This window comes from Erigeron canadensis, chromosome 1 (assembly GCF_010389155.1).
Source record: "Erigeron canadensis isolate Cc75 chromosome 1, C_canadensis_v1, whole genome shotgun sequence".
Taxonomy (NCBI): domain Eukaryota; kingdom Viridiplantae; phylum Streptophyta; class Magnoliopsida; order Asterales; family Asteraceae; genus Erigeron; species Erigeron canadensis.
Window position 1 is genome coordinate 46,533,545 of NC_057761.1, and position 22,595 is coordinate 46,556,139.

Consider the following 22,595-nt stretch of genomic DNA (forward strand, 5'->3'; position numbering starts at 1 on the left):
ATGTAACTTAGAAGTATCATTGTCATGGAAGAAGATTATCTAAAGTTATCCACTTGGATGAAAATCAAGGGTCAAAATTTAAAGTTTATCTTTAAATTTTGACCCTTAATTTTCATCCAAGGGTCTATTGGAAATCAGACCCTAATTAAGGACTCAAACTCTCGGTATGTATATTTATATATAAAGAAGAAAGATATTTATGTTGAATAATAGAAAGATAATGAAGAAAAGTGAAAAGCTGCATTGTTTCATTCCATAGTTGGCTATATATATAGCCTTACATCTAACGTACACATGCTGAAAATAAGGAACAAATGCTACCAGCCAGTGACCAGTTCTACCTACATATTAGGACTACTATGACCACGTTTTTCAACCACTTTCCAACGTGAAGTTGCTTAAAAACCGGTCAAACCTATGCCAATTCAAACTAGTAACCCATGACTAAAACACAAAATATAAACTACCAATATTCCAAGTTTCATATGCAAACTGATCAAAACTTGGACTTTATTTATTTCATGCATAACTAGATAATAAAAATAAGAAGATCTTCTCAACTTGACTAGTAAAATTGGGATAACTTTAAGGAATATTTTCCCCATTGTTATATGTTGGTACAATAAAATTTCACTTACGTTAATAACTGGATTGAGATTCCCTAAAGTTATCAAACTTTATATGTAAAGTTGAATTAACTTTAACTATTAGTTCAAATCCAATGGTCATGATGTAAGCATCATGCTTTAATTTTGACCATTGGATTTAATCCAATGACTAACGTTGATCAAACTTTACTTATAAAGTCAGATCAACTTCAGAGAAGCATAATCCTTAATAACTAGCCCTAAATCATCATCCGCTAATAAACCTACCCTTATTTATTCGTTCCTTTATAATATAATGGATTGTTGCGTCACACTGTATTATCCTATAAATGACATGATGTTGTAAATTCATTAATGAAGTAATTATATTGGTGTAAATTGTGTAAATATCAATTATCTTATGGTAACGATGGTACTCCATCTCCATGTGGTACAATGTAATTTTTCTATGGTACAACGAGTTTTTGTATGGACTTGTATAAAAGGCCATGCGTATTAAATGATTTAAAGCATTCAATGCTTTCAACAACGCAATCGTGACAAAATTTAATTCGGTTTCTGTATCATCAACCACATACTGCTAAAAATATCAAATGTATAAGGGTTAACACTTAACACTACTACTACTACTACTAACTACTAGAATACGAGTAGTATGTAGGATGAAATTTTTTTAAAATAAAGGAAAATAAAAATTATAGTGTAAATAAAATTTACAAACGATCGACGTTTATCATAGGAGTACAACTAAAAGTGATGATAGCTTTTTTTTCTCTCTCTATTAAAGACAAACACCCATCATTATGTTAGTGGGAAAATCGAATATGCAGTTGATTGCAAAGTTTTTAAATGCAGTCACATACACATATCACATAGATGATTGATATATTACAGAAATGTCCCCTTGATTTTCATGATAACTGCATCAAAAAATGATGCAGTTAACTGCATCCAAGCTAAGCCCTATGTAAATTGCATGAAAGATATTATACTTTATATTTTATATCCCGACCTTATATCTCTAATAACTTTAATTCAACAAAAATACTAAATTTGAGTTTTAATGTTTTTCAAAACTCCATAAACCTCATAACCAAAGATAGTAATTATACGGAAAAAAGAAATGAAGTTATAAATGAAAAAACTTAAGGATTGTCTATATCTTTTATAGAAAATAAAAAAAAAATCTTACTTATGTATATTTAGATATTTTGGTAATGTAATGTTTTTTTTTTATACGACAATATATATTAAAAAAAACTATTAGCGAAATGCTAAGAGTTAATGAGAATAGTCACGGAAGCAATACACTTTCAATTATAAGGCAAGAATCAAGATAAAACAAACGACATGATTCTAAAGACACCAATTTCTACGACACGAGAAGATGGCAGTTCATTCATTCCAACCAAGAAATCTTCCTCTTTTGCATCTACGACACATGATTCTAATGTAATGTTTTTGATGCCTTTATTTGATTGTGTTAAAGATGTATCAACTAAATCTAGGCTTTAAGTTTGTTTACCTTATTGAATTTTATTTTTGATATGTAGTAATGATGATGCATAACAATATTAATATATCGTTGTCTCAACATTTTATACATGTATAACAAAGTTTTATATGAGTAATTTACTTCGAATAAGTATATATATATATATTAATATCTACGATATAAAAATGGTTGAATGTTATATGTTTTAGAGACGATGTTAACTATATATCGGGATGCTATAACGTCATTTATGTGTATTTGTTTTTCTTATCTAATCACTTGTCAAATATAATACAACTTTACCTTGTGATGTTCATTTATTTAACACGGGACTAAATCTAGTTCGTTAAAAAAAACACGTAGTTATATTTGAAGGGAAATGATAAACATAGCCCCCAATATGTTATTACATGCATCAAAAGTTGTACAATAGATATCAATAGGAGATGGTTATGTTCAATGTGTAAGTCATTTATGCATATAATAACTTGTTAAACATAGCCCCGGGGCTGTGTTTAACATTTCTCATATTTGAATTATACGAGGGAAAGTACTCGCGCATTGCAGCGGTGAGATGGTAAGGGTGATAGGTCATATGAGGTGATAACTGATAAGTCATAGAGTGTGATAGCCAAATGTTTTATCCATACGGGCTCCGCCCTCGCAAAAAAAAATTCATCGAAAGTATATCGAATGACATCTCTAATGAAAGAGCATGAAATTTTAAGAACACCCATACAATTTTTATAATTTATCGATATACGGTTTTGAGATAAAAGATTTTGAATGAATTAAATGATTAAAATGATTTATAGAGGAGAGAAAAAATGAGTGGTTGAGATTTGAGAAGAGATGAGAAAATGAGTGGTTGAGATTTAAGGTTATTATAGGTATATTAAGTAGAGATGTTTAGGGGGGGGGGATTCCATCAAGTTACCATAACATGACTAGTCATGTTAGGGTAATCTTGATCCTTGGATGAAAATCAAGGGTCAAGATTCAAAGGTGATCTTTAAATTTTAGCCCTTGATTTTTATTCAAACGTCTAGATTTTCCCAACTTGACTCAAGTTGGGAAATCAACTTGAGGGAATCCTCACCCGATGTTTAAATTAGTGAATAAAGAATAGAGGTATTTTGGGTAGTTTCGATCATGAATTAAGATTTTCAAAAAAGGCAAAATGTTTTATAAGATATTATAGATTATAGATATGTTTTTTGCATGTGTTAGTGGATATCTATACTTCTATACTACTATATAAAGATTATACACCCTTGTTGAAAAGAAGAATTACGAAATGACCATTTTACCCTTAATGAATTAATTTACATCATGGGTCTTTTATCTTCAAAATATTTCCACCAGCACCATTACATTTACATCTACCTGCACCATTCGACATTGTCACCACCACCAATGGTTGTCACCATCACTACCCGTCGCCGACACCACCAACCATCATCACGGTCACCGCCGCATTGCGCGGGTACCGTGCTATATAAAGATAAAAATAACTAATGACAAGGAAGCATTTTTTCTTCACATGAGGTTAGGGGTTCGAGTCCTACTCTAGTCATATTTGAGGTGGTCGCAAGTGGGCTTGAGTGAGTTGAGGTGATCACATTTTTTTTTTTAATTTTTTTTTAATTTTTAATCTATGATAGGCCTTAGTGATTTTGTATTTCAAATCTTTGGATGATAAGGGGTTCCGAGGTTTATTCGCCAATAATTCAAACCTTAAAAAACCTAATTAAATTAATTCACATTCACAATTGTTAGGGAGGATAGTATAACACTATCGCAGTTCTTAGCCGCTCATATAGTCTCCTTCAAATGTCTTTATAATGTGGTAGAAATCATTTTTATTGCAAATTAATACAGCCTCTTCAAATGTTGAACTTTTGTAAACAACCATGCATATGATATCCTAATTATATATGGTATTTTGAGGAAAAAGTAGATCGACATCGACATATTATACATTACTGTATTAATTACTGTGTATGTTTACGTTGAATTTATTGCGTGCGTTCTATCATCTTACATTTTCTGTGGTCCTATTCAATCAGTTTTTGTTGTTTTGTGAAACCAGAACCCTCAATAGTAAATCAGTCAATATCATCTTTTATCATCATCATCTATATATCAACTATGTACTCATTTTTTTTATTAGTTGTTGCATGAATTATTGCATGATATGAGATTATGAGAGTATGACCGTAAAAATCAATATATGTATGTTAGTAGGTAGGAGTATACAAGATTTTAGACCCATGTCTAACACTGGAAACAGGGTTTACGATATTATCAGTATTAGATTTTCATATATTTAAGTCATAAAAACTTATAATTATGAAAATATATGGTTCCAAGTGTTATACATTGCAAATTGTAGTACCATAATCACATGTTCGTCACTTTCATTATTAGCTGAGACATATTGATGAAATTGTTTGCCGTAATCATTCCACAAGACACATGCTATAATAATTTCTCTATCATAGAATATTTTGAAACCAGTTTTACTCATAATGTGATATTATTATGAAAAATAATTAATATGTAAAATATAAACATACTTGTGATCCTGTAATTGACATTCAAGTATGTGTGTTTGATGATGACGCGAGTCTATAATACGAATAGGTTTATTTTCAATCATCTGTTCTATGATAATTAGAAAACAATTACGATTGTTCATATTCGTTTATAACAATTAGGACTCTTCATTTGAGTGACAATTGTAACTTTAAACATTAATACACAAAGCTAATATATAAAAAAGGATAAAATTATGTACCTTTTTTATTGAGAGATTATGTTAAATTTTTTTCAATTAATTAAATGATTGTAAATTTTAAAAATTCTCTCAAGTTGATGGCTAAAAATAAATATAACTTAAATATTCATGGTTAAAAAGTGCAAATTATTGATGGAAAACAAAAAAAGTGTAAACTAATGAGACTTTTTCTATAAATACTAATATAATGATATATTTACATAATGATTATTAGAATTTTTAATTTATAGTTTATCTACATGATGACATAAGGGAGATTCAATTTAACAAAATCAAACGATTTGATTGGTTAATAAGTCATTAATTCAACTGTCTTATAGTATATATTAAGATAAGATACTTCTTTTATAATTTATAAATTGGATTAATTGCGGGTTTTTGGAAATGCTAATATTCGTGTAATTTAGGAGTATGTTTTGAATAGTACATATATGACGTTAAAAAAAAGTAACTTCTATGGTGTTACCAAATTATATAAAACCATCCATAAAAAGGATGTCCATAGGAAATTTGTGGTGACATGAAGGGTGTTTGTAGAAAGACTATTGATGTGGGTGGTGACATGAAGGATGTCCATCCATGGTTGTTTGTAGAGAAGGATAAAGAAGAATGAGAAGAGATAAAGGTAAAAGACAAAAGTTACTTTGGAATTTATTTGGTTGTTTGTAAGAAGGATGAATATATTATTGTTGTGGGTAAAAAATGTTTGCGGGAAGGATGGATGAAAAGCTGACGTAGCATGTTGATTAGGATGTTTGTTAGAAGGATATCATGAACTGATGTGGATAGTCTAAGGTACTGTTTGGCATGGTAAATGGTGGCATTTTACCAGTTTTTGATGATGTAATTGTATTGTGGAATTTTACTCATAGGCGGAACTATACCTAGACGAGCTGAGGAGTAGCCCGAGTTATGGGTTCGTTAAATTTTTGTAGTATAGTTTTTTTTTTAAAATGAAGTATTTTTTTTTGGTGTTACGGGTCAAATAAATATGGGATACCGGTCAATGTAACTAATTTTAAACTTTCAAAAGATTTCCTATCAGTATAACTTATAATATAAAGATGTATTTGTGCTAATGAACATGAAACTAATGCTCCAAAAATGCCAAAAACTCTTAAAAACCTACCAAAAATAAACAAAAATCCTTAATAAAGTGCTAAATATTGTAATAGTTTAAACATTATCGTGACTTTACGGCGATACGAGGCTAACAAAAAAAACAGTGCTATGGATTACATTTGATCCCGGTTCCGTCATTGGTTTTACTAGGTAGTTTTTGTTGATGTGAGAACTTTTAATGTTCAAATTCTAACTTGAGGTAGTTTTTGTTGATGTGAGAACTTCTAATGTTCAAATTTTAACTTGCTATAGATAGAAGGAAACTTAATACTTACAACATTAGTAATGAAAAAAACACGTTTTTTTTACCACAAAAGATAAAAACACAAAAGTTAAATAGACAGTAACAACTTGATTAAAGTTTATTGACTTCATTTTCCCCACATATGTTGTTAAACTGGCCTGTTTCTACAAATTTGGCCTCTTATAAACTAGTGTCAAAATGGTGCCATTTTAACATGTATAGAATCTTGCTAATTAACTAAAAATGGATAAGGATTTTCTTATTTAATTAGGCTTATTCACAGATGATCAACAGAGTCTTTTGACTGACTCCGATACGCACTTAACCCAGATATCTTGTGGTCGTTTTCAAATATTATTCTGACCACCTCGATCCAAGATTGTACTGTACCTAGTAGGTTTCGAACCTGAATGTTTTTTGTAAGGATCTTTAGATATTAACCACTAGACCATCTTAGAGGTTTTAGAAGGAGATATCACATTACAAAGTATTATTTTCTTTAGAAACAGAAGTTTTAGTCAAACAGTCACAAACTTATAATCACGTTATTATTAACTGTACAGATAATAAGAGCTAGCCAGGAAATGAAATAAATGCACGTACTGTAGTATTTTGCTAGCTTGTACAAAAAAGGTGGTCTACATGGCCTGGTTGGTATACGTTGCTGCACCTCATCATGAATATATATATACAACTAGCTCCTTCAGATACATGGGCTAGCAGCTAGCTATTAATTGCACCAAAAAGGAATCCAACATATATATATATATATTTATATGCTTTTAAGTTTTTGTTGTTAGAAAGAAATAAACATAAAAATGGATTATGTTTGTAATGATGAACATACACATGTTCATGGACAGCACAAGCGCTCTAAGAGGTACATTTAGGTGGTCTACAATTTCTGTTTTAATCTTGTTCTGTTATATATCATCTGTAGTTAGCTTCATAAGTTTGGAGTGCATTTTATTAGAGTAAGATTTTAATTTGTTTGTAAGAAGCCATTTATATGGCTGGCTAATATAATGTGCTTCATTTTGTTGATTTATTACAGTGCTTCTGGGACTAATTATGTTTTGAGAGATGGAAGATCTTATCATCCTAAAGAAGAGTGGAATAAATATACTGTAAGAAGGCCTTACTTTTACTTTCCTTTAGTAATAATCAAATTCATGATACTATTTCTGTATTTTGAGTTCGGAAATGTACATGGGATAGCCCAGTTAGAGTGCGTACATCTGAGTCACCATTTAATCACCCGTTTACTTTTCGCATTTTGCAGCTACAATGAACATGGTAATGGTTAAGTAGTTTACTATCTTTGGCTTTATTTTTGAAACAGGGTTTGTGTTATGAAGCAAAGAGAACCACCCCACAGTCTCCTCTTCATAAATCTTCTGGTAACAAGGACCCAGATGTCGAACCGAAACAAAGGGATTCCTTGGAAAAGGATGTAAGAATGCTTATGTTATTTTAAGTTTTTGTCATATTAATGTTAAAGTAAAGATGTCAATAACTTGTGGCAAAATATGTATGTCTTTTATGTCTAGCTTAAATTGAGATCCTGCCATGTTAGAAGCAACATGATATACGTCTTTTATCCAATTAGAAAGTGTGAATGAAAATAGGACCTGCTACTAACAAAATTTCAGGGCTTAAGAGGATCTAAACCAGTTTGTTTTTTTAACTTAATATTTTATGAACAAAGCTCAATGAAGTTACACACACAAGAGTATCATTAGTACAACATTTGTATTACAAGTGCATTATAGAAAGGTATGTGATTGCAGATCGAGCAACTACAAATGCGGTTGCAACAAGAGAAATCAGTACGGATGCTACTTGAGAGAGCTTTGGGCCGAACTTCTAGCTCTTTATCCCCTGGGCACAGGCATTCCGCGAATCAGGTGGCTATTGTATATACTTAGAAATTTTCACATAACATGTTCTTCAATACTGACACCTATGTGTTTGGTTTATATAGACAAAAGATTTGATTGCTGAGATTGAATTACTTGAAGAAGAGGTTGTGAACCGGGAGCAGCATGTTCTGTCTCTATACAGGACCATTTTTGAACAATGTGTTAGTCGACCGTGTTCTGAACAAAGTTCAGTGCCGACTTCACCTGCACATGTAAAGAAGGAACCAAGGAAGCATCCCACTATTATTTCGAGCACTTTTTGCTCTTCAAAGAGTTTTCCTTTTCGGAACTTTCATGCTCTTTCTACCAAGAATGCCTCTGGGAAAGGAAACTTATTGCAGTCTAAAACAAAGCATGCTTCACTATTTCGTAGAAAAGCTAACACTTGTTTCGAAACTACATGTTCAGATAATCTTAAGGTATGAATGGAGATTCGGTTAGAAGGCATTTTGGCATAGTCCCCCCATAGTTATAACCCATAATGTTTATTTTCTTTACTGCACACCATAATATATAACTACTAACTTATGTATATAATAGCAGAATGGAAATCCCTTGTCAATGGAGAAACCTTCTATACAGTTAACTTTAAAAGAGCACCTTTACCAGTGCCCCAGTAAATTGTCAGAAGAGATGGTAAAATGTATGGCTGCGGCATACAGCTGGCTCCGTAGTTCATCATCCACAAACTTGGAACCGCATAAGAAATCGTCTTCGTTGCCTAAACAATCCACCAAGTTGGTGCTTCCTCGACGTGCTAGTGGAGAGGATAGCAAATCAACGGTCGAAATATGCTGGATATCAACTGACAAGAACAACTTTTCTCGTGCATCTAATGCTATAAACAACTATAAGTGAGTCCATAGTCTTAAAATACCAGAATCTAGGAATAACTTGAGACACAAAACCTTTGTCATTTCCAGCAGGTATATGGCAAAGGTGGAAAGATGGATGGGCCACCTGGGTTGGGTTCAGGGTGTAATGGGTCAGCTTTAACACGGGTCATAAAACGTGAGGGCAGTTTGGGTTGACCTGCAAACATTTGTCAGTTTTGTTATTTATATATAAATAATTATCATGCTACATATGATTCCAGAAAAACAATGTATGCAATAGAATAAATAGACTATGAGGTCCTTTAAACCAGTTGAACACACATAGTATGCTCCTCTTTTAGCTTTTAAATTTGACCCGTCGAGATAAACCACAGCTTAAATCGACTCATTCATAAAAGATGGGTTGAATTTGTCACGTATATTGGTAGGAATAAGAATTTATTACCTTGGAGTGCTGATATGTTTTCCTGTGATCATGTGCCAACATTTTTCTAATCCAGACTTTTAGTGGAGCAACTAGAGAAGTTGAATTTGAGCCAAATGGATACAAACGCCCAGACTGCATTCTGGATCAATATCTATAATTCCATGATTATGCATGTAAGATCACGTGTCACTGATTACATATGGTTTTTTCTGACTTATACACACATGATTACCATGAATTTAACTTTGGTAATGCAGGCATATCTGGCTTATGGAATCCCCCACAGCTCTCTGAGAAGGATAGCCTTATTTCACAAGGTAGTGCACTTCCTCAATGAAAACATATCGTATTGTATGTATTCTGTGAGGCATACAAGTTGAGTTGAATCTGCTCAAAGTTCTATCTCTTGTTAAAGCAAGTTCTAAAGCTTTATCACTTGGATTCACTTTTCATTTTTCAATAATGTGTGTATCTCAACATGTAGTGCAGGCTGCTTACAAAATCGGTGGACATGTAATAAGTGCAAATGCTATTGAGCAAGCTATATTTAAGTTCCGCACCCCCAGGGTTGGAAAGGTACCACATCCTTTTCCATCAGTTCATGCATACTCAACTGAATTGTTTAATTACCTACTTTGTTCTCCGGGTATGATAGAACCATGGCTTTTATACTAGAAATTAATGTCTTGTGGGATCAACTTTAAATCCATTAGCAATATATGTGCTGTTTTATTCCGAGAGCAAGTTCAAACATTTTTCTGGTAAAAGAGCCCAGTTCTCCCTCCGTCTCATTTTAAGTGTCCTAGTTTGACTTTCAAAGTCTTTTTCTTTGAACTTTGACCATAGTTATTTTTTGTCATATTATATAACACTTGATATAAAATATATGAATAGATTGAGTTTTTTATGTATTTTTCAATGATACAAGTTTCATCAACTATTATAAAATAGGACATATAAAAATATTTACGGTCAAAGTTAAAAGATAAAGACTTTTAAAGTCAAACAATGATACTTAAAATGGGACGGAGGACTCAATTTTTGGCACGTTAGAAGAAGCCTGTAAGTTATTTTACAGAGTCATCCATAGACTTATATTTTGTTTTGCTTACTAGCTATGTTGGATAGATACCACCGTCTTACGTTCCATGTGGCATCAGTGCATCACTACTAAATCGGAATTAAATCATTCCTAAATATGACTAAATGACTCATGTAATGAGATATCGATAGTAATACCCATTTTTTCATGATTTCTTCTAAGGATAATGAGTTAAGTAAGTCAGTTTTAACTTTTAACTGTCACTATCTTCATGGATGTCCAAAGGAATCTGTTACAACATTTCATTATACTTGATGATTTTTAACATTATCTGGGTCCATGTGAAATAATATCAGTGGCTGGAAACCATCCTTTCAACTGCATTGTGGAAAAAATCTGGAGAAGAAAGACAACGCATTGGTACAAAATTCGGTCTAGAGTATCGTTACCAACCTCTGTTGTGCTTTGCCCTTTGCACAGGAACTTCATCTGATCCTGAGGTTAGTTCTGTATCCGTATTCTTTTATATCTTCCCTCTATTTCTATCATCTGGTAATCTTGATCCATTGCCCTCAACAACTTAAAGGATAATAGGTCCACATATTTTTAAGTATCCGAGTAGTGGTTTTAACTTTCTTACCTGATGATGCCGTTATTGTTCACCGTTTTGGCAGCTAAAGGTCTACACACCATCAAACATTAAAGAAGAGCTAGAAGTAGCAAAGAGGGACTTTGTTCAATCCAACATAATCGTGAAGAAATCAAAGAAAGTTTATATCCCCAAGTTACTTGAAAGATTTGGGAAAGAAGCTAACATTGCCCCGGACAATCTTTTGAAATGGATAACTGAAAATGTTGATAAAAAGCTTCGTGATTCAATAGTAAAATGCATCGAGCATAAAAGCAACAAGAAAACATCCCAAATCATCGAATGGTTGCCTTATAATTCTAGATTCCGGTACGTGTTCACTAAAGAGTTAAGTGAAAAGCCGTGGTGGCTTTGAATCTATTCTATGATTTATTTTGTCATGTGGTTAGGATTCTGGAAGATTGAATTAATGTGTACATACTACATACTTGACAGTCTCCATCTTAATTAGTTTGTTCATTAGTCTTATAGTAACTTTCTGATCTTTGTAGACTTGTAGTGATCATAATTCATGGCCTGAGTGTTGGTTTGGTGGATTGTTTCAGACTTTCAGTCGTACTACTACTCATGAAAATCGCAAATAAAGGTCACTATGGGCTAAATGGACATATATAAGTACTATTTTTTACAACTAAGCAGTGTGCTATGGTTAGAAAAACAAATAGTTGAAATTATATGAAGCTTATATGCATTGACAATGTATTTTGAGTGACTTTCGACCTTATCATGACTTTGTTCCCTTTAATTCTCCTCAATATTTTTGATTTGATCAGTCAGAAATGAAAAGATAACGCAAAACTGACCTATACACCAACTATAAGTTAAGTAGACAAAATCTCTTTTTCTTTACTGCACCATTGTATTTATGCTAATTACCAATTTAACCGGTCACCAAACATGCTTTTAAGATATCTATCTATATATATATATATATAAATAAAGGAAGATTGTGATGACCTAAGATTTTCAAAAATTGTGTATTCTTGTGCATCCTTTCAATTAATTATGACATCATCATAATTTATTGATTTAAAATTTAAAATATCCTATTTTTTTAAAAATATATTTCATTAATATAGATTTTTATTAAATGTTCGCACTATTATGTAAGATTTTAATCACCTTAATTTCCGTTATAATAGGCCGAAACTATGGTGTCTTTTAGTATATGTTTTACTTTTTGTTTTTACCACCCGTATGTGTTTCAACATGTGTATACAGCTACACAAGTTTTGTTTCCGTTTAGTTACATTATTTACATAATAACTTATTACAACTTTTCAATTTATTTAACGTTGTTATCATACATTTTAACATGATAACATATTTTAAAGTTACCCGGGTAGAATTCAATTTATTTATTTATAAGTTAACCCGAGTTGAACCCGGGATGATTAGCTAGTTGTATTACATGTCGAAACACATTAATCATGCTAGTATATTTTTAATCTTTGAAGTGTCTCTATCAAATATATGGAAATGTTGAAACTTGTGTAATATTTACACATATAACACTCTTTAAAATAATTCAAACTATCTTTTAACGTTAATAATTAAATTACATTATTAATCAAAATATTTCTGTTAACCCTTTTACATTAATTATTTTTACATCAATAATTTACACTGTTTGACACCGCCTCTGCCACCAACAGTCGCCCCCACCGTCACACCGACGTCGCAATGACACAACTGTATTGTATGGGTAATGCCGTACTGGGCTAGTTGTGTTTAAATTCAATCACCCCATTTAAACATCAAGGGTGGTGATCTGTACACCACCAAGTTTTAGTCGTACACCACTAATTATGCTTTACAGTGTTGTACAATACAACACCCTTATGTATATTTAGTGATGTATAGCTAAAGGAAATAAGTAAGGTATGGATCATTACCCAAACATTAACCTATCGCAAAAAGTCCCTTTTTTATTACTAGTTTTATTTTATGGGTTTTGCTATACGCATAAAGGGTTGTAGTTAAGATCATTAAATAATTGTACACTTATCATAACATTCAAGGGTGGACTTTTAATGTAAAAAAGTACAAATTTTTTATGCAACTACCATTTTCCTTATCTATACTACTTATTAAAGAAAATTTCCCAATGTTGAAAGTTACATGGGGGAAAATGTCTAAAATGCCCTTCCATGTAATATTTTAATCTACTACCCTTAAAATATATAATATTTTCACTTAGCACTCAAATATTTTCAGTTACACTACCCTTAACATTAATAATTACGTTACATTATCAATCATTTATCTTTTAAAATATTTCCACTAACCATTTATATCAATAATTTACACCAATCGACGCTTCATCTGCCACTAACCGTCGCACCTGCCACCACATCATCGCCGCCACGATCACCGCCGCATTGCGCGGGTAACGTGCTAGTTTTATTTATTTATATTGCAAAAATTGTGAAAAAAGGAAAACAAATGTTTAACTCGTGTAGGCAGACAGACATCACTCTAAACATCTCGGCGGCCCCGCCGTACCATATTCCGGCGAATGAATCAAACTACTAATTCCTTCTCGTAAAACCCTAATTAATCAATTCATAAAAAATAATGTCGTTATTACTCCGTTACTCTAACAAATCATCTCGGAATCTCCTCCTTCAACCTCTCCTTCTTCATCATTATCTCTCCCTCACACCATCATCTCACCCAAGCCCTAATTCACCATTACCAAACCCTAATCCCAATCTTAATCACAATCAATATTTCACTCAAAACACATATAATCATCATCATCAAGACATATTATATATTCATAATTATTATATTAATGGTAGTTATAAGTATAGGTATTATGATAATTTGATTAAATTAGGTCATAACTGTGGGATTTCTACTTATTCTAGTACTTTAAAACATGATGATAAAAAAGATAGTGACTTGAATAATAATAATAATGAGAAAAATGATGATAAAAGTAATGAGAAAAAGAAGGGTGGTTATGTTTCGTGGATCGATTTATATTTGCCGGAAAGGATACGACCGTATGCGCATTTAGCTAGGTTGGATAAACCTATTGGGACTTGGTTACTTGCTTGGCCATGTATGTGGTAAGATTCAATAAATTTTTTAAATGTACGTAGCTAGTTTGATCCGGGTGCTATGCATTTTGTATGTTTTCCTCTGGTGATGATGCGTATAATAGGTTTTTGGGTATTGTTAGTCAATTAAAAGATAGTTGAGCCTTTTTTGGAAACTGTTATAATTTTGCAGAGCTCGCTTAATTTGTCGGTATGTTTGCTATAAGGGTAAACTTGTAATTATGAACCTGCCTAGAAGTGAAAACATAAGCACTTTTCTTCTTTGTCTGGATACTATAATGGGTTTATCTGTTTCTGAAAATGAAATAAGCTGATAAGTAGTTTTAAAGTGATTACATGATGGATTATATTCTGATGTTTATAAGCTGTAGCCTGTAGGAAAGTAATTATCACTTATTATGAATGGGATTATTAAGGCATGTTGTGTTATTATTGTGAGACGGAGATAGCAGATTCAACCGGGTCTACTTATGAATGGGTTGATCCGCGTTATATGTTGTGTCTGATGGTAAAGGACAAAAAATAGCTGAAAAGGAAACGAGTTAAAGTTGTTAACCTGATTTGAAAGTTGCCCCCCCTATTATGCATGAAGGCTCTGTAATCATTTTATTTAGAATGCAAGTTATCAAAATACTATTATATCTGTAACCTAATACTCCACATTACCCTGTTTGTTATTATTGTTACTGTAATGTGGTGATACCATTATTTGAGTTACAACTTGAGAAGTATTGGTCTGCATAGAGTGCAATAGGTAAGCTGGAATAGGAATTGCAATTTGTGTTTTTAGGTTGACTTGGTTGCCAGTTTCAGAAGCTGGTGGTTAATGTATATAGGTATTGACATCTTTATTTTAAAAACTCGATAATCTAGGTCAATCACATTAGCAGCATCCGCTGGACAGCTTCCTGATCTGAAGATGATGACACTATTTGGCTGTGGAGCCTTTTTGTTAAGGGGTGCGGGATGTACTATTAATGATTTGCTTGATCGTGATATTGATACAAAGGTTTAGAAACTTCTTTTGTCAGTTTTGGTAGAAATAAGCTATGTTGCCATGCGGCTTAGTGACTTTGGTTGTCTAGATCGACTAAAGCTTGCCCCTAATCATATAGATGTGCTTTGTTTGAGGGAGAAACAAATTGGTTTTGTAATGAACCTCAATAGCCTGGATTTTTTACTTTTGATGCGACCTTTTCATTTGAAAAAAAATTCATACAAGAATTACATTCTTAGTATCATGGGAACTAAAATGCTTAATTTCCTTCTTTTAAAAAATCGTGATAACCCTTTTGTAAAAATCTTTTTTTCTCGAAATATAGCTATTAACTATTCATCATTTGGGTATTTTGAATATTTGACATTAAGATATTTAGTTCTATGGCAGGTGGAACGGACAAAGTCAAGACCCATCGCAAGTGGTGCCTTAACACCATTTCAGGGGGTTTCCTTTCTTGGTTTGCAATTGCTCTTGGGTCTTGGTATCCTTCTCCAGCTTAATCACTTTAGGTCTGATTCCACTTGGTTATTATCGAATTCAGTATATTGACATCAAAAATTCATATTGATATCTAATAGTTCTGCTTCTTCATAAATAGGAAGTTGTATGTGCTTAAAAGTTAAAACATGACCCAAAAGTTGTGTATGACTTCGGTCCTGCTTTACTTCTTCAAACCATGTTACCTTTTTTGTATCACCTGATTTGGGTATTCGATCCATATGAGATGAAAACACACATTGGCACGTTCATAAGTAAATGGTCGAAATTGCTATAGCTTGTGCACTTAAGTGTGCACCTGCATCTTCTGGCATAGCACTTTTTTTACTCTTTTAAATATTGACCGAATTTCATCTTTATTGATTATGAAACTGATATGTTACAGCATCGTATTGGGGGCTTCATCGTTGCTACTTGTCTTTTCATATCCCCTTATGAAAAGGATTACCTTTTGGGTAAAAACATCTACTTTTGTTTCACAGATATTTTTCTTCTCTTTTTCGTTTAATTGTTTTGATCACCTGATTGATTGCAATATTGAAACTTATTACAGCCTCAAGCCTTTCTTGGTTTAACATTCAATTGGGGAGCCTTACTCGGATGGTCTGCTGTTAGAGGAAGCCTCGATCCTGCAATTGTGTTGCCCCTATACCTTTCTGGAGTATTTTGGACCCTTGTCTATGATACAATATATGCCCATCAGGTAGGCATCTATTTAATTCAGTATAACGTATGTAGTTAAGTGGGAGGGTTGGGTAACAGTAACAGCCTAACAGGTCTAGACGAGTTTGGGTCAAAACGGGTTATCTTCGGTTACGGTTGGGTTGAAAATTTATTTTCTACAAAAATTTACCGTGTCAATAATCTAATATATTGAATATCATGTTCAGGATGTTTTATATATTATAAAATGCATTTTGACTTTTGACCTGTTTGCTTTGTGGATACTTTCTATTTTTGTTTTTATTATATCTGTTAGGTGTTGACATTATTAATATATATTGGATGATGCTCTTCTTCTTGGAAGTTTCCTATTGTATATCTGGCCCTCCCTTGTTTTGGGGTGGGTGGACTTCGACTGAATGAGTTAAAAGCTTGGCCTTGCATAAAGAACCTTTTTTTTTGCCTTGCGCGTTTGACCCATTAGGTATAAAATATGACCTGAATATACTCATTCATAACTAAATGGGTCCAAATTGGCACCTTCGTAATATAGCAACACTTGTTTATTATATGTATCTACTATCTAATTTACTTTAAAGCATATTATCAATTACAAAACTTCAGGATACTGATGGACTGACATCATTTAATAGGTAAATGTTCAACAAACGCCACACATAATATAAAGTGTCAATGAAGAGTCTAGAACACACCTTATGTGCATCATGCTATCAATTTACATTTCGTAGCAATCAAAATGGTGGGACAAATTTTGGCTTGATAGTTCTGTCACTTCTGTGTTCCACCCTAGGCATTCGGGTAGTTTAGGAGGAGTAGGATAGTTTGCCATTCAAAAAAAATAATCAAATTGGCTGGTCAGGTACTCAGGTATGACTTGAAATGGACATTTTTATAAGTTGTGGTAAAAACAGATGGGTTGAGCCACGGCTAATTTTTTGTCCATTTAATTTTTGAATGAGCAAACATGTTTATATATTATAACTACAAATATATCTAATACTATCTTACAAAGCATTTAGAAAAGATGATTGAACTACCCAAAATACCCCTATTCTTTATTCACTAATTTAAACATCTCTACCTAATATATCTATAATAACCTTAAATGTCAACCACTCATTTTTTTCTCTTTCCTCAAATTTCGACCACTCATTTTTTTCTCTCTCATCCATAAATCATTTTATTCCTCTAATTCATTCAAAATCTTTTATCTCAAAAACCGTATATTGATAAATTATAAAAATTGTATGGGTGTTTTTAAAATTTTATGCTCTTTCATTAGAGATGTCATTCTATATACTTTCGACGAATTTTTAAATCCAAGGACGAAGCCCGTACGGCTAAGGCATTTGGCTATCATACTCTATGACTTGACCTATCACCCCCATCATCTCACGCGCGGGCACTATCTCTCGTACTTAATAAAACACTTTAGGAGGTTTTAAGCATTTGAATACACCTTAGGCTCCTTTCAACCCATTTGATCCGTTTCTGCTACGTATAATTTTACCACCTTTATGAACTATTATTAATAGAATACAATCCAAATTGGCGCGACTCATTTGAATATAAATGGGACAAACTGCAGTTTGGTGTAGCGGTTAGATTTCACTACTAAAATAAATTAGAATATAGGTTATGTACTGGTTTATGGTACTGAAATCTCGGATAGTGTTAACATTAACTAACGTTAACTAAGTGTCTAAACCATCAAAACTTCGAAACTAAGTGTCTAAATTTGAAAAAGTAGCCAGTTGGGGGTTTTAGAAGTTCTACACTTTCTTAAAGAACATTAAGGCACTCCAAAGTCCAAAAACAAACAATCCAAGCATTACCAAATGATCCCTGAATATTGTTGATTTTGGATTGGAGACTAAGTTAAAGCACATGTGCTATATTAGTCCTTTGACTTTTGTGTATGTTGATTACATGAATCCAGGATAAAGAAGACGATGAGATAGTGGGAGTTAAGTCCACTGCCTTGAGATTTGGAGATTCCACAAAGGAGTGGATCAGTGGATTTGGAGTTGCTTGCATTAGTAGTCTAGCACTTAGTGGGTTCAATGCAAATCTTGGTAATACATCACTCCCAATTTTAATTTACCAGCTCTAATCAACTTGGTGTCACTATTTTGGGCTTGTGGTACCAATTTCGAACCAAAGATGTCAGATAAAATCTAAGAAAATAGCTAAAAGGAAATGGGTCAAAGTTGTAAAACAGGTAAAAAGTAGCCAAGTGGTTATTCAAGGGAAAAGTCAAAGAAAGTTATATGTTGGACTCTAATTTGGGTATAGCTACCAGATACAACGGGTAACTTTCAAAACTTAATGCTTGTTAACCGGTGCTCTTAAGTTTATACCTATGTGGACCTAAAAGAGTTACAATTACCTAGGTGGACATACTTTCAAAGAAAGTTTTTGTTCTTTACATTTTCCCCTTATTTAAAGCATAAAACCTCCTAAAACCTGTTAGTCAAAAAGGTTATATTACTTTGATCTAATATAAGTTTTGTAATAATATTTGACATACTATTATTTGTAATTAAATTTTAGGGGTTACTACAATTACGTATATTTGAAATGTTACCCATTCATTGTGTCACCTCTATTCCGGCCCATCAAATTTACAAAGTTTGAGTTAACATCAAGTCTAAGTGCAATGTTTGACTTTTTTCCAGTATCGAACTTATCCTTTATTCGAAGTCATTATTTTATTGGTAATGATGATAATGAGCAATAGATTCTTTAAACTTGCAATATGTCAAAAAAGTGAACGTTGCATCTTTCATTGATATACCAAACAAGAAATTTGTAGAATTTTTCATAGGAATATAGGTCATGTATTGATATGAAACCTCTCTTGCTTCTCTCCAAGCAGGATTGCCATATTATGTGTTTTTGGCAGCAGCTTCCGGGCAGTTAGCATGGCAAATTTGGACGGTAGACATTTCTTCCGGACCTGATTGCAGTAGAAAGTAAGTGATATCTTGACCTTAATTTTTCATATGCTGGTTTCAACCTGAAAAGCTGGTTGTTGATACTTCAATTAGCAACAGTGTTTGGTTTACAGTTTCTGTAATTTTTTTACTTTTTTTATTTTTTTGAAACAGCAATTTACAGATTCTTCAATAATCAGTTTCAAATCAATAGTTTCATATTAACTTGTGACAAAACTGATTATCCTCATAGGGTAATAATAGAGTTACCCGTTTACTCATAACCTACTTTGAGACTGTTTACTTTCATGTCATCAGAAATAGTCCCCCTTTCTTCCACGAGATTTTCTGTTTCAGTTACTTCACTACTAATTATTACAGCTTTAAACAACAAAGCGCATACACATGCTAGTTTCTACAACCAGACAATCGGTTCTATTACAACTGCTTATTATTAGGCATCACATTCTCATTTTTAAGACAAACATCCAAACTTCCTCTTAGTGCGTAATGGTATGGTTTTTCTTACCACACCTGAAAAGCTGGTTTGTTTATGTTCTTTTTTCATGTGCTGAATGTTAATTAAAGAATACCTGAGATCTGTACATATGCACTCCGCTAATTGTTTATGCTCTTTTCATGTGCTAAATGTTAATAAGAGAATACAATGTACATACGTACTCCGCTGATTTGGGTGTTTATGTTTTGTTATAGATTTGTATCAAACAAATGGTTTGGAGCTTTAGTGTTCAGTGGCATTCTTTTAGGCAGATTATCGTCATAATGGTGAGTTGATTCAAGCTTATCATGTTGTTGGTTTCTTTTGTGGATAAGATGCTTAAAGCTTGCGTACTTCTGGAGGTCTTGGAATACTTGGCAAGCAACCATGCAGTGGTGGAACTGAGAAGGATGGGAGTAAAATTTTGTAATATGCAATTTCGGAAGAATATTATTAGTTATATTTATGTGTAAAAACACGCACATGAATTAATTCAAGGGATGTAGTATTCAAACGACATGTATAGTCAAGTTAGTTTGGAAGAACATATAGATGTTGATAAAACACACACATGAATCTATATATTCAAATTTACAATTACTTTTTCCTCTGCATCCATTTGTTTTTGTAAATATATTTGTATCTATATATTCTATTTTTTCAGTACTTTATTACTTCATGCATTCCTCGGCTACTTTGTATTATTTTACTTTTTAAAAACGACAATCTATTCTAATCATAAATTACATGAATGTTTGTGACAAGCTTTGAGATTAATGTATATATACCAATGGGTTGGTGGTCCATTGGTAAGATTTTAGACTTTCTGGAAATTCATCAAAGTTTGAATGCTAGCTACGAACTACTAACTCACTGTTCAAAGTATATACTATTCCTAATACTCGTACGATATACGTAACTATATAAAATATTAAAATTAAAAGTTAACATAAATTATACTGAAAAGTACATATTTTATTTGATGTGTGTATACTAATATTACCAATGAAAACAACATTACATTACATATAAATAATAAAATGAAATAAAAACTATATACTAGAAATATCATATTAAAAAGAAAAATATAACATGAATACTTAAAAATTCATAAACAATTAAGTTTTTAAAAATTTCACATAATACCCAACAAAATCATAATATAAAAAAGAAAATTACAATGAGATTCAAAAGTCGCAATGACATTCTATAAGATCACATTTTGTAGAATAGTTTTTGATTTTTTTATCGTAAGTTTGACTTTTCATTGTGGTTATCGTTGCGATTCTCATTGCAGTTACCAAATTTTAGAATCTTATTGTGATTTTGCGATATTGTTTTTGTGATTTTTACTATCGCATTGCGCTTTTGTTAAAAAACTTAGCTAAATTGATATATTTTCATCAAAAATTAAGTAGTCTTGTTATTTTCGTTGTTAAAAACATACAATACGAAAATACGATACATCAGATCAAAGTTTTACGGTTCATGCCTTCTCCCGTTCATCCAAACAAAATACAAAATTAAATAAGGGTGTGTTGCTCACCTTTTTTTTGATGCGAATGTTTTGAGTAGCTTGCAACTCGTAATCGGATCATTTAAGTAAGGAGTCAAGAGTTTTTAGTAATTCATGAAATACTCGCATCTAGATTTTTATGTATAAAAATAATATTTAATAAAATTAGAATGAGACTATAAACTTCAAACTTAAGTATAATTAAACAAGACATAATATTTCAAGTTTCAAACTTAATTGTTTTGAAACATACACATAATGTTTCAAACAAAAAAATAAATAAACAAACAAAATTTGACCAATTCTGACTTGAGTTTGACCCGATATTGACCGAGTTGAACAAATTCTAACCAAATTTGACCCGAGTCGTATTCACCAAGCCATAGCGATTTGTACAACACCAGGTCTAATGTATTGGAATGGTGATATTCGTTTAAATCGAAACGAATCGGAATTAGACGTAAAATAAATTCATATGAGTTTAATTATTTAGGGGGTGTATGGTATTGCGATTACAAAACAAAATCCGCGTTTTCAAAATTGATTATGCGTTTTCAAAAGCATGTAGGTACATGCTTCTCCAAAATAGCGTTTTCATAGCCAAAAATCACTTTTTCATACAAACATTTTTTTTAGATTATTTACGTTTTACAAACGTAATAATCAAATAATCACTTTATAACACAATCCCAAACACCCTCTTAATAAGTTTTAGTGGGCATTTTTGCATTTTTTGAAATTCATTTTCATGTGGTTGTTTTTATGTATTTTTTGTTTATTATTTTTTGTTATATTTATTTTTAATTTATAAAAGAAATAAACTATCAAATTATAATATTTTTTTCTTGTTTCTTATTTCTTATTTTAAATCTATAACTATTTTGAAAATGTTAAATAAATCAAACACATCTTAAACCAAATTTCTATTGGCTTTGGTTTGACCTAGGACTTTCAAACCTAGGCAACAAATTTTATTTTATTAAAAATCTAACTAAAAAAAAAAAAAAAAGTAGCTTTTGGCATCCCATACTTTTCACAAACACCACTCTACTCACGCCACATACGTGCGGCCTAACCTAATTAGACCCCTTCTCCACTCTACTCCTATCCATTCCAAATAAGCATCCATTCTTTTGTCATCTTTCTTCTTTTCTATCTTTTTATTATTCTTTTTATTTATCTCTTAACTCCCCACTGTCTTTACTCTCTCTCACTTCAAACTCTCTCTCTCTCTAAAAATAAACTACTT

At 32.1% G+C, this 22,595-nt stretch overlaps 2 protein-coding genes across 3 annotated transcripts; both read left to right on the top strand.

Moving 5' to 3' along the window:
* Window positions 1–8,065: 8,065 nt before the first annotated feature.
* Window positions 8,066–11,579, top strand: LOC122586001. The gene is made up of 8 exons (XM_043758117.1): window positions 8,066–8,176; window positions 8,254–8,610; window positions 8,732–9,045; window positions 9,528–9,627; window positions 9,712–9,771; window positions 9,944–10,030; window positions 10,853–10,996; window positions 11,171–11,579. Exons 1-8 carry the CDS (start codon window positions 8,075–8,077, stop codon window positions 11,498–11,500), a joined length of 1,494 nt encoding a protein of 497 aa, XP_043614052.1. The 5' UTR covers window positions 8,066–8,074; the 3' UTR covers window positions 11,501–11,579.
* Window positions 11,580–13,600: 2,021 nt separating this feature from the next.
* On the top strand, window positions 13,601–20,444 carry LOC122585537 (4-hydroxybenzoate geranyltransferase 2). Of its 2 annotated transcripts, XM_043757665.1 has the most exons (9): window positions 13,601–14,222; window positions 15,087–15,222; window positions 15,601–15,722; window positions 16,097–16,166; window positions 16,265–16,414; window positions 18,335–18,470; window positions 19,274–19,370; window positions 20,046–20,117; window positions 20,193–20,444. In XM_043757665.1, the coding sequence occupies exons 1-8, from the start codon at window positions 13,723–13,725 to the stop codon at window positions 20,113–20,115; spliced, it is 1,281 nt and encodes a 426-aa protein (XP_043613600.1). In that variant the 5' UTR covers window positions 13,601–13,722; the 3' UTR covers window positions 20,116–20,117; window positions 20,193–20,444. The 2 variants fall into 2 exon arrangements, with proteins under 2 accessions (XP_043613600.1, XP_043613599.1); XM_043757664.1 differs by having other exon boundaries at window positions 20,046–20,444.
* Window positions 20,445–22,595: the final 2,151 nt, after the last annotated feature.

Coding starts and splice junctions, on each gene's coding strand:
- LOC122586001 (XM_043758117.1), top strand. CDS start 8,075: ATGCGGTTGCAACAAGAGAAATCAGTACGGATGCTACTTGAGAGAGCT. Junction 8,611..8,731: donor CATGTTCAGATAATCTTAAG/GTATGAATGGAG, acceptor TGTATATAATAG/CAGAATGGAAATCCCTTGTC. Junction 9,046..9,527: donor AATGCTATAAACAACTATAA/GTGAGTCCATAG, acceptor TTTCTAATCCAG/ACTTTTAGTGGAGCAACTAG.
- LOC122585537 (XM_043757664.1), top strand. CDS start 13,723: ATGTCGTTATTACTCCGTTACTCTAACAAATCATCTCGGAATCTCCTC. Junction 15,223..15,600: donor ATCGTGATATTGATACAAAG/GTTTAGAAACTT, acceptor GTTCTATGGCAG/GTGGAACGGACAAAGTCAAG. Junction 18,471..19,273: donor TGGGTTCAATGCAAATCTTG/GTAATACATCAC, acceptor CTCTCCAAGCAG/GATTGCCATATTATGTGTTT.